This window comes from Thermobia domestica, chromosome 9 (genome assembly GCF_964235325.1).
Source record: "Thermobia domestica chromosome 9, izTheDome1.hap1.1, whole genome shotgun sequence".
Taxonomy (NCBI): domain Eukaryota; kingdom Metazoa; phylum Arthropoda; class Insecta; order Zygentoma; family Lepismatidae; genus Thermobia; species Thermobia domestica.
In genome coordinates this window covers 90,045,831-90,057,924 of record NC_137462.1, presented here as the reverse complement: position 1 = coordinate 90,057,924, position 12,094 = coordinate 90,045,831, and the positions used below count along the sequence as shown (strand labels likewise).

The 12,094-nt window shown below is 36.6% G+C and overlaps 1 protein-coding gene across 2 annotated transcripts in view; it reads left to right on the top strand.

The window, feature by feature from the left end:
- Positions 1–12,094, top strand: part of Hpd (4-hydroxyphenylpyruvate dioxygenase) — a 74,269-nt gene that overhangs the window by 42,860 nt on the left and 19,315 nt on the right. For both annotated transcript variants that reach the window (XM_081771529.1, XM_081771530.1), the window contains 2 exons: positions 7,642–7,767; positions 9,900–9,989. In XM_081771529.1, coding sequence (XP_081627655.1) covers positions 7,642–7,767; positions 9,900–9,989 — 216 coding nt within the window. The remainder of the gene's footprint in view (positions 1–7,641; positions 7,768–9,899; positions 9,990–12,094) is intronic.

Below are 12,094 nucleotides of genomic sequence, written 5' to 3'. Positions count from 1 at the left end.
GGGTTTGAACTCGCGCCAAAAGATACTTTTATTACTAGCGTATAGCGCTAGCCCATTTTTTTTTTCACTCGGCCACGAAAGCCAACAGCAGCAAGCGTTTGATTTCTGCTATTTTAAGGCAACGTGGCAAGAAGTGGATAACGCCAACCAATCAGAACTATGTTTCTCGTTTCTACGTCCGGGAGCATTACTCTCCCTAGCTAGTTCTATGTTACTAACCTGTACAGTACTTACGGTTAGTCAAATTTATAAAGAATAAGCAAACAGATGAATTATTTGTTTACGTTATAAGAGAAATTAGAGATAGGGTTGCCAGCTCTCCATACGCCATTCGGAGTGCCTGGCTCCGAAGTATATTCTATGGGTTTAGAGGCCAACAAACTAAATCTACTGGCTTAATTATTAAATTACCTATAATTAATTATCTATAATATTTCTCATTTGGTGGTCCGTGCCATTATTTACGTCTCAATTTATTTGCACACAATTAATATAAAACTAGCATTTATAAAGTCTTGCACAACGCTTTGGTTATCTAGAAGAAAATCTTTTGCAGCGATTCTTTGAGTTGGTGAAGCACAACTATTTCGAATGATACTGAATTTACATGTTATCAATTAACTAATTTTTATGGGCTACTTTGCAGATAGGTTTGTATACTTGAACAGATTCAATATGAGTCTTAAGATAGTTATTTGAATATTTTTGACGTTGGAGACAGGATTGAGGCAGCAATGAAAAATGAAAATGAAAATTGAAAATGAGCAAAATTTAAGGTGCTATGGAACAGAAGGATAGGAGCTTCAAAATTTGAATATCCAAAAAATTATATCATGGAATTATGTGCGTTTAAAGTAAATATCTTGAAAACCGTTAAAGCAATCAAAACAAAAGTAGCACAATATAATGAGAACAAAATGCCTTATCGAAGACCACAAACAGTGTTGCCATAGGTGAAGCAATGTTGCCAACTCAGCATATAAATATTTTGTTTGAAATAGCACAATATACAAGTGTACACAGATTTAAAATACACTATTATCACTAAACATAACAGTGAAATGTAGTGGTACACTGTTGAACACTTGGAGCTACATGTGCTGAAAATGTACAATGGAGAAGTTTGATATGTGGCAACAGAGGAATCTGAATCTCATACTATGAATTTAGTTCAAATACATAACACCAATAGTATAACATAGCAAAATGTCAGCAGTGTCACAAAATATTGATGCATTTGAAAAACGAAATTGAGTGACGCCATTTTTACGTCCTGTGTCAGCTCGTATATAGGACGGGACCTATAGTGTAAAAATAGGATCCGAACCACTATGACAAAGGAAGATAACAATGAAATGTAAGGTGAAAAGTACAACAAAAACATGTCCGAGGCAGAATTGGAACCCGCATCCCTAATGGGTTGGTTGTCTAGCCTTCTAGACCACACGCTATCCAGGCCGACTAAAAACGAAATGAGATAGTAATAAAATAATTATATTTCCAATGTGAATATGGTAATTTTACAGTGTACAAACATAATCATATGATATGTAGGAGAGGAAGTAAAAAAAGGGATGTCACTTAACACGAAAGACATATAAGCTAAGAAAGTACTTTTGCAAATATTGATAAGATAATCTGGAGAATCAGTTTACAGAATTAGAAAACATGTTTCTTTCCTCGCGTGTACCATTTTGTTTTCGCGAGTTGTCTGCTTATTCACCGGAGCTACGAAAGTGTAATGCAGATCCCTCACTTTTTTCTACTGCATTCCTTTCTTACCCTCTGTTACCACATATCAGACTTCTCCATTGTACATTTTCAGCACATGTAGCTCCAACAGTGTTCAACAGTGTACCACTACATTTTACTGTTATGTTTAGCGATAATAGTGTATTTTAAATCTATGCACACTTGTATATGGTGCTATTTCAAACAAAATATTTATATGCTGAGTTGGCAACATTGCACCTATGGCAACACTGTTTGTGGTGTTCGATAGGGCATTTTGTTCTCATTAGGGAATTTTGAAGCTCCTATCCTTCTGTTCCATAGCACCTTAAATTTTGCTCATTTTTATTTCTCATGATGCTCTATCAGATGTGCTATGTGGTAATCAGATTTGAGCGACAACTTATGGGACCTTCCCGTGTCAGCACCTGCCCAACATTGAAATAATTTCTGTAGTCTACTGATGTAAGATTGTCACAAGAAGTAGAACAGGTCATCGTTGAGCACCTGAATGATTTAGCGACTAGTTTTAGAGGAATGGCCCCCAACCTGATCCCCTAGTGCTCGTTCAAAAACAGTGCGTAGTTCACGCCCCTCTTCCTCCGTACATTTTACAAGTTGGTCGTACTTGGTCTCTGGCTACCCTCTTCTGTGACTTCATATACAGCTTTGAATTCTCAAATCTTCAATAATAATAATAATAATAATAATAATAATAATAATAATAATAATAATAATAATAATAATAATAATAATAATAATAATAATAATAATCGCGAGTTTATATTTCTTTCCAAAACTTCTGCATACTATTGTAGTGTATTATTATTATTATTATTATTATTATTATTATTATTATTATTATTATTATTATTATTTTAAAATTTGGTCTTTATGAAACCACTGTTCTTACTCAATAGTTATTTTGCATTTGTACTATATTTAATTTATTCCCTCTTTGTGACATTTATATTTGTAAGATAATTAATTATAAGAAAAATTGTAATTTAGTATACATTCTCCAAATTGCATGGGCTTCAAATTGTTGCAGACACATGCATTTTCATTTCAATTTCGTTAGGAATATTGGTCACTGACAACACGAATGTGTGCAATCTTTCAAGTGATATCATAAATAAAATACCCACTGCTATGCAAGATTCAGATCTTTACCAAATAAATTTAAGAATTAGGGTCTATATATAAATCCCTAATGCAGAAAAGAAAAATGTGTTTATAGCAGTTTCCTTGCATATATATATATATGTATATTTAAATAACAAAAGCTGTCCTTTGTTCCCTTAGCACTTCAGCTTGAGTAGCAGTTTTTGTAAAGTTCTCAGGAAGAAAATGTCTTTAAACGTGTTTTGGGAAAACTACTTTTACCGTAAAACAATACCGTACCTCTACTTCACTTCTTGGCCTTCTGTTTGTATGCTTTCGAAGCTTGTACGTAGTTCATGTGTTGGGCAAGAGAGAGAGAGGAGAGGTCAGCTGCAAAGTCGAGTGGTGTTGTCAATAGCAGATTTACTGTTCTGAGCAGATATGCTTAAGCCAAAGGGAAAATATCTATTTCTTCGAGTATACGTACAAAAAAGTAGGGCAATTAATGTTTATATATGACAAATATAAAAGAATGTCATAGGTCTACAGTACAAAAATAAGTGGGAAAAAATAATAAAGAAACAAGCCGAGTATTAATGAATTTCATTGGAGAAATACACTTTAAGAAGTTTAAGATTGAATTTCTAATCTTTGATCTCATTACTGACAGGAAAAAAAAATATATCGAATAGTACGAGATGAGTCCGAAAATAAGTTTCCCCTCTCGTTTTCCTCAGAAAAGCGGACAGCAATGGGGGAAACAAGACGTCGGTTGCAAGGGTAACGTTCGCCCGCCACTCTACAGATGGTGACGTGCAGTTTCTCATGGTGCTTATTATCGAGTAATTTCACATGGTTCTGTTTACCCGGTTAATCATTCTGCAGGTGTCGTGCATTTTCACACAGTCCACCTGTCAATCATTTGATTCATCCTGAAAACGCTTTCACTGTAGGGGAGGGAGGACACAGAACAAGTGTCAACTAAGTAAGAACAGAAAAATAGCAAATACAAGTTAAAATAAACACTAACAATTGCAATTAATGCTGGAGGAGGAGAGCTTAGGAAATGTTTCACTTTCACAAAAAGAATAATCAAAATAACCGAAAATTAAAATAACTAAGAACAAGACAGAACAAAAGATAAAGAAATAGAAGTTATAGTAAAGAAGATGATAATATAATAACATAAACAACACGAAATTGAAATAAATGAAAATCATAACAAAAACTATCGCAAATTGAAATAGATGAAAACAATAAAGAAAAACAAATAAAAATAAATAAGAACAGAAGAGGAACAATAAAAAGTTGTAATCATTAGGAATAGAAGATAGAACAATCACAAATTAAAAATAAGTAAATAATAAAATAAGGAGCATATCAAAGAATTCAGTCAGGAAGTTCAAAAATCGAATAAAAAGGTGGCCGCCCCGAGCAAAGAAAAACGTTGTGATTTGTGAAACGAAACATTAGCTCCATACTCCGAGACGGTTTGAAGAAGAACCTTGTCGTCTTGTTATTTTCCGAGCGAACAACACATCGTTATGCTCCCGCCAAGTGAACTTTGTGGTGGACAAACACCGTGTACGTGGGTTTTCTCGGGGTTCTCCCGTTTCCTCCCACTTTCTTCATTCCACCATTTCACTCATCTCTCATCATCACCGCCTCCTTTAGCCTAACCGGCATAACCGTGGGACGTAAAACTAAAAAAAACATCGTTAATCCATTTTGTATATACAATTCATAGTTCATTATTCCAGCTTTTGGACATGGGCAGGAGCAAGCTCGAGCGAGTTTTTTTGAAACTCAACTCAACTCGAAACAGGCATTTTTGAACTCGACTCCAGAACTCAGCTCAAAAAGTTTCCTCCAACTCAATCCGAATTCAGGTCAAGTTTCAATTCGAGTTGAGCCAAATCGATCCAAATCTTGTGTGTAGTTTCAAGTACTCTCTTCAAGTATCCTACATAGACAATATAATTATTATCAAAGATATTATCGCTGCTACAACTTATTATTATTATTATTATTATTATTATTATTATTATTATTATTATTATTATTATTATTATTATTATTATTATTATTATAACATCACAACGTATAAACAGGAAAGACAGGCGGCAACCAAATCTATCTGAATGCCAAAAACTAGTTGACTACCGACCTCGGTAGTCGTGAAGTCTAGGAGGCAAGGACATCATTCACGAGGTTTTCGATTTGAGTTCCGGAGGAGCAAATATTCGGGTTCGAGCCAAAAATTGTTAAAAGTTATAGGGCAAACATGTTCAAAACTGCTCGGCCCGGGTTTAGAGTTGTCAACGGCTCGAGTCACAGCTTATTTACTATCTAGCCGAACCGAGAAGTTAGCGAGTTTACAACTCATCCAAAAGAGCTGGCTCGAGCCCTTGGCTCAGTTGAGCCTAACCCAGCCGATGGCTCATCTGAGCCGAACCGAACAGAGCTGATGGCACACCCCAACCGAACCGACTCGAGCCATGGGCTCAGTTGAGCCGAGTCAAACCAAGCCGATGGACTCGTTTCAACCCAGCCTGCTCAATTAAGCTGAGCCAATGGTTCATCCCAATCGAGTCGACTCGAGTTGTTAGCTCAGTTGAACCGAACAGTCGGTTGACATCACGACCCGGCTTGAGCTTCTACTTGGGCTCAACAATTCGACCGTGCAGATCTCAGCTTTGATGGTAAGAACTACAGTATATTGGTGCTCACGACATTTGAGGCTGTCTCGTTATAAAAATCTATTGTCTCGTTATCGCGACGAGACGAGATGCAAGCAGTGTCCCCTCTCGTGAGCAACACTGAAAGTATTCGACATTACTGCTTCAAATATCATGGTTTCACTTTCCAGTCTAATCAAGTCATGTTTTCAAAACGATTTAGAACGAGCTGAGCGAACGAGCTATTTATCAAACTCGACTCGAGAAAATCACCTTTGACTGGACTAGAAACTCGATTTGAATTTGAGGCGAGTTTTAGCTCGACTCATGCCCATCTTTAAGCTCAAGCTTCTCAAGCATTTGTTTAAAGTCCACGACATTTCCTAGTTTCTCCAGGACTAATTGCAATTTGTGGTCAAGATGGATGTAAGTTCTCCGGATTGCAATCTTTAAGCCCTGCCTCGCAAAAGCATAAAACTAGACGTGGCATCTGTTTTTAATATATTCTCAAGCTTCAAGATACGTGGTGTAGGGCTACTCTTAGATATGCTGAAGTTTAACTTATTGCGCCAACTCTCCATTGGATTGTTTTTCTGTCTTTAATCATTGCAGTTCTATATTCTATGAATGTTTGGAATGTCCATTCATTGATCAATGAAATAATTGTTTAACTTCGATTTTCTGACCAGACGGACACTCCTCCATGACGATGAACCAACCTTTATCGATCCTGCCTGATGAGGTTAATGCTAAAGCACTACATATACAAGCATGATGACGTACATCTTCACTGTGGAGGTATCCTTTGACGAGACCTAAAAAGCTTCTACCACATGCTGTGGCTAAACTGGTAATAGCAACCAGAAACCTGTGAGTTAGGAAACTATGCCCGCAATGTATTGATTGCAGCAAGCTGAAAATCCACTTTCAGCACTCTAGAAACGTTTTAAGAAATGTAAACATCTCCTTGTACGTTCGTTCTATTTTATCTGGCATCAATGATACGCGACTGGTATAACCAATATCTTATGTGTGGTTCCTATATCTGCATGTATGGTGTACAATTGGGAAAAATACTTGAAGCTAGTATTAATTCAATTGTTCGTATTTATTTTAACTTGTATTTGTTCTGTTTCTGTTCTTATTTAGTAGGCAATTGTTCTGTGTTCCGACCCTATATAATGAAAGCGGTTTCAGGATGAATCACATGATTAACAGGTGGACCGTGTGAAAATGCACCACACCTATAGAATGATTAATCCGATAAGAAAGACAGTGCAAAATTGCTTGATAATGAGCAAAATGTGAAACTACACCGTGCGAAATTGCACAGAATCCTACAGATGGCGCCGTCGCAGCGCCTGCGCAAAGCGAAGACGAGTCTCTCAGTCTGAGCCTGGTAGCTATGGAGAGAAGGCGCGTTTTGACGTTGTGATCAAAAGAGGAAGTGCGAGGGGTTGTCCGCTATAAGTGGGCACGTGGTATATCGAGAGCAGAAATCCATAACCGCTTCGTGAAAGTCTATGGGCCTGGTATGGTGTCGAAGCAAACGGTGCGGAGATGGTGTCGCCAATTTAGTATGGGGCGGCAGCAAGTGTGAACACACCAAGATATGGAAGGACGTGCACGGCCACTACAGACGAAAATGTTAGGATGGTGAATGACATGACCCAATGACTTCCATCTGTTTCCAGGCTTTGAAGAAGACTCTCTGCGGCAGTCGCTTTGGAAGCAATGCTGAAGTTACAGAAGCTGTTCGACGCTTCTTCCGTATGCAGAGCTCTGAATTTTTCCTGGAAGCGCTTTTGAAGCTTATAGACCGGTATGACAAATAACTCAACGTACGTAGTACTTATGTGGAAAAATAAAGGAACGTCTGATCTTTAAGGTCACATGCTAGTTTCGGTCTTGCATCCCCATTTCTGTCTCAATTGCCTGGGGAAACTTATTTTCGGACTCCCTTCGTAGTTTGTAATATAGTCAAACCGATATATGCATTCAATAACTAAATACTAGTTTCCTTTCTGATTAATTATGACAAAATCGATTCAGTGTACAGCAATATAAGTTACTTAAATTAGTTTGTATTTTTATATTAAGTATGGTCTTGGTTTGCTTTCTTTTCCAGATTGTGTTTGTCTTTATGTCAGCTTACGAGCCTTATAACACAGAAATGGGAGAACATTTGGTCAAACACGGAGATGGGGTGAAGGATATTGCTTTTGCAGTAGATGACTTAGATACCATTGTTAAGGTAGGTAGTTATGTCAAAGAAATAGTAAACGGACATTAGATGAAAGTGGTCTACTGCCACACTTCGCCCGCCACTTGTAGGTAAGCTGCGACCGTTTGGCTTGATTTGTGGACCGATTCCGCTAGATGCACCTGACCTGTAGATCCTCTTAATTGGATGAATTGTTCTTGTGCATGATGTGCACTCTTAAGGCGTGTCCCTCAACACTGATTCGCAATAGCGATGTAACCCTTATTCTGTAGGGAACTACGATACGCCCACTGCGCGGCCAGACCGGAGTCCTGAGTGCCCAGCAGTTACCTACTGGTAAGGGGAACTTGCTAGCGAGTAAAGGGCTGTCATGCTCTGAGGCATGGTGCCTGAGTGTTGTAAGCCTAGCTTACCTTCCACCCATGCTCGCCGTTGCCCGAATTACTAGGATAATTTTACACAGGCTCCCATAGTTTGACCACAGTCAGGCAGAGTCCAACCCAATCCAAGAGCCCCAGGCATGTAGCTCTATCGTTCAACAGCTACCGCTTTTCGCGTATAAGTATCGCGTACACGTCGAGATATTCCCATACCTCATCCCCGATCCAGTGATACGTGTTAAGTCACCACTTGAATTTGATGCCAGCCTCTTCTCCTCTAGAGCTTCCTCCCTTTTTCTGGGATCGGGAAACCTTACCCAGATACCTGGGATCGGCACCTTTCCCCAGTCACGTTTAGTCCTCCTTCAGGCAATACACTAACACTCCTCTTTCCGGTAGGATCGTCCATTCAATACGGGATTTCCTCTAATTACGGCAGAGATAGACCGTGCATTATCAGCGAAAATGAATGATGACCATGGCCATTTTGGTTAGGATAGCTCCCCTGATAGACTCGTTCAAGTAATACGGGACTTCCTCTCTTTTACGTGTTGAGGTACCACGAACACTGTTAGTATAAAGGAAATCGTAGACTCGCACTGAAATAGCTATTGAATCAGCACTGTTCATTGGAAAGTAATCATTTATAGTTCATTCTCTTCAGCATGAAAAAAGCTTTCCAGAGGTGCTAGGTATTGGGGCCCATAATGTACTTGAACAGAGAAAATTGGGAGAATGTCGGGAAAATTCCCTCCAGAAATTCCTCCTATCAACTTTAGACCCCTCTGGAGTGGTCCCGAGTAAAACCACAAATCCAAATATATCTCGAAAAACACTATAGGAGATAAGAAATGTGTGTACCAAGTTTTTTATTGATAGACAGAATAGGTATGAGGGGAAAGCGTGTATTGGTATATTTGCTAGCTCTCAACTTTGAGGAATCTCATTCAGGAATTACTTTCAAACAATTCGTTTCGGGAGAACTAAAGATTTTGCTTAATAATTTCCATCTACCGTTTTCAAGTGCAAGAAGGCGAGTTAGTGTTACATTCCGGAAACCATTAATTTAAAAGCGGAATCAAGAAAACTGATTTCGGAGAAGGACTATTGATTTCTGTATAACAGGTGAATGTACTATTTTAGCTACAAGTAACGTAATGTAATGTACAGAAAAATCGATTTAGCTACTCCTAAACCATGACTGTGTGAAAAGTTGTTTAGAATAACTGAGTAAGTTTATTTTTAAGGGCCCAAAGGTTTTGGCTACCAATTTCTGCCAAATAAAAATCAGTTTTTTTTTAACCATATGAAAACTAAATAAATCAAGTAAATCCCAATTTCAGGAAAAGGTTTTTAGAGACAAGTTAGGGAAAATTCCTTTTATGAATTCTAGCAAATTTACCTATCTGCTTTCGTGGTATGAGATGATCTGTCGTGTGTGTGTGTGAAAGTGATTTAAAAAGATCTCGACATTGATAAAAGTGATTCAATATCACTGGAGAAACTTATTTGGAGGAGATAACTAGATTCCCTACTAATTTGTAGGAAATTGGGCAATCTTACTTAAAAAAAAAAAAAAAACTGTTTGGCTACGTCTTTGTGTTTACAAAATTCATTATTTGGGGTCTATTATAAAAAAATAAGTTTAACAGACTCCAGTAAACTTAAAACTTTCTGGATATCAAAAGTTTGTGAATATTCAAACGAGAATGCAAAGAAGAGCACTTCTGCAATTTTTATGTATATATAACCTACTACCGTATACTTTTTTTCTTCTTGTAGAGGGCAAAGGATCGTGGAGCAACCATTGTCAGAGATATCTGGGAAGAAAGTGATGAGTGTGGAAGAGCGAGGTTTGCTGTTGTGCAGACTGTAAGTAAAACTCTTGTATGAAGTTACTTTACAGGTCAAAATAGATATTTGCCATTCATATGTACTGCTACAGGGTTAGTAGACTTCTATATAATATTAATAAACTTAAATCATCGTAGTCTATGCTATACACTAAATCCCCAAAGTTCTCATTTGTATTCATTATCATTCATATGTTAATAACCCACCTTCAAACCTACATTATGCTGATTGTTTAATGCATGCTGATGACAAACATTTATAGGGAAATTCGAAACTTAGAAGATATCAGTTATCGCAAAAAGTTATCATTCCAATGTACGAATGCAGTTTAAGGAATTTAATGCAAATCAATGTAAAGAAGTGCTATTATATTATTTTCACTGAAAGCAATATTTAAATTCGACACAGTGATGCACACAAGGGGGTTTCGGGATTTAAATCCACGCTTGAACAAAATATCATGAAAAAATCTACTATATTAAGAAATTATGCTTGTCCTGAAAGAAAATGAGTACGAGTGCTTGAACTACCCTTCACGAAATTCTGCGTACGGAATTGCTTCGAATATTTTATAGATAGAGAAGCATGGATTGCGACAATATATGAAAGATTTAGATGTTATGGACAACTAATTATCATTCGATGATTATAAATAGTATAAAGTTATCGATTATTCTAATCTTAATGATACGATTGTTCTTAAATTTCTCCTCAATAGTACCGTTAGGTCTACATTATAATATGGATCAGTTATTTAGTCGCCTGCCAATAAATCATATATTGAAAAAATTAAATACGTTTGATAAAGGTTTTTTCCGTTTCTAGTATTAAAAAATATATATATCCTCACAGAATTTTTTTCATAAAGGTCTACTGATTCAGTTTGAGTATAATAGTTTATTGGAAAAGTGAGTATTGGCTGACCAAACATTTCTATATAAATTGATTGGTAATGGTATTTAAGTAGCAATTTATTTATGTACAGGTAAAATAAATTCAATTCCAACAAGATAAATTTCATGTAAAGACAACTTTTACTTTATCCTAAAACTAAAAATGATCATTTTAAGAATTCATATGTAACAAGAATGTATTCCATCTGTAACAACTTTACGTGTCACAGAGCCGTAGTTAGATATTTCGGCGCCCTGGGCGAAATAGAATTTGGCGCCCCTACATTCACCATACTAAACTTTTGCCTCTTTTTTTCTTTCTTTCTTTTCTTTTTCTTTTCTTTCTTTCTTTCTTTCTTTTTTTTTTTGAATATAACAAGCAGCTTTTGTTATGCTGTTTTTTTTTTTTCATCAAGCTGCTTGGACAGACCATTTCAACATCTAAAAACGATTATTAGTGTATTCTTTTACAAACAAGAACTGTTTTCAAGAAGCTTTTTTTTGGGGGGGGGGAAGAACAGTTATGAAAATTTACAGCTATTTACAACGTTTCATACTATCGATAAGAATTGAAATTTCAATATATTAGAAATTATGTGCTTTTAAAATGTTTGAAATAGGTCACAGCGTTAATTTCTAGTAATAATTGTAAACTTTTGTAATTTTATTCTGTATATGACCGCACAAATAGCATTTTAATTTCGACTTGTTGAATACCAGCAATTAAACAGATGAATTTGTTAATGATAGACTTTCTTTTATTACTCTTAAGGGTTGGTGGTGTAATATTCTTGTTTTAAATGTGCATGCCTCAACAGAAGATAAGGATGACGATATACAAGATAGTGTTTACGAAGAAGTAATAGAACGGGTATTTTGTCCAACTCCCGCGATACCATATGAAAATTCTATTAAAGGCTTTCAATGCAAAAGGAAAAGAAAGTCTGTAAAAGGAAAGTAATGACAACGGCGTTAGAATCATGACCTTAGAAAACATGTAAAAACCTTATCGTGAAGAGTACAAAATCCCCACATCGCGATGTTTATAAATACACAAGACCTCTCCAGATGGAAGAACACATAATCAAATTGATCACGTTTTAGTAGATAGAAAAGACAGCCTAGCATAATTGATATTCACTCGTTCAGAGGACGTGACTGTAACACTGATCACTATCTGATACCAGCGATAATGAGAGAGAGATTATCGTTGAATAAAGGAAATATTCA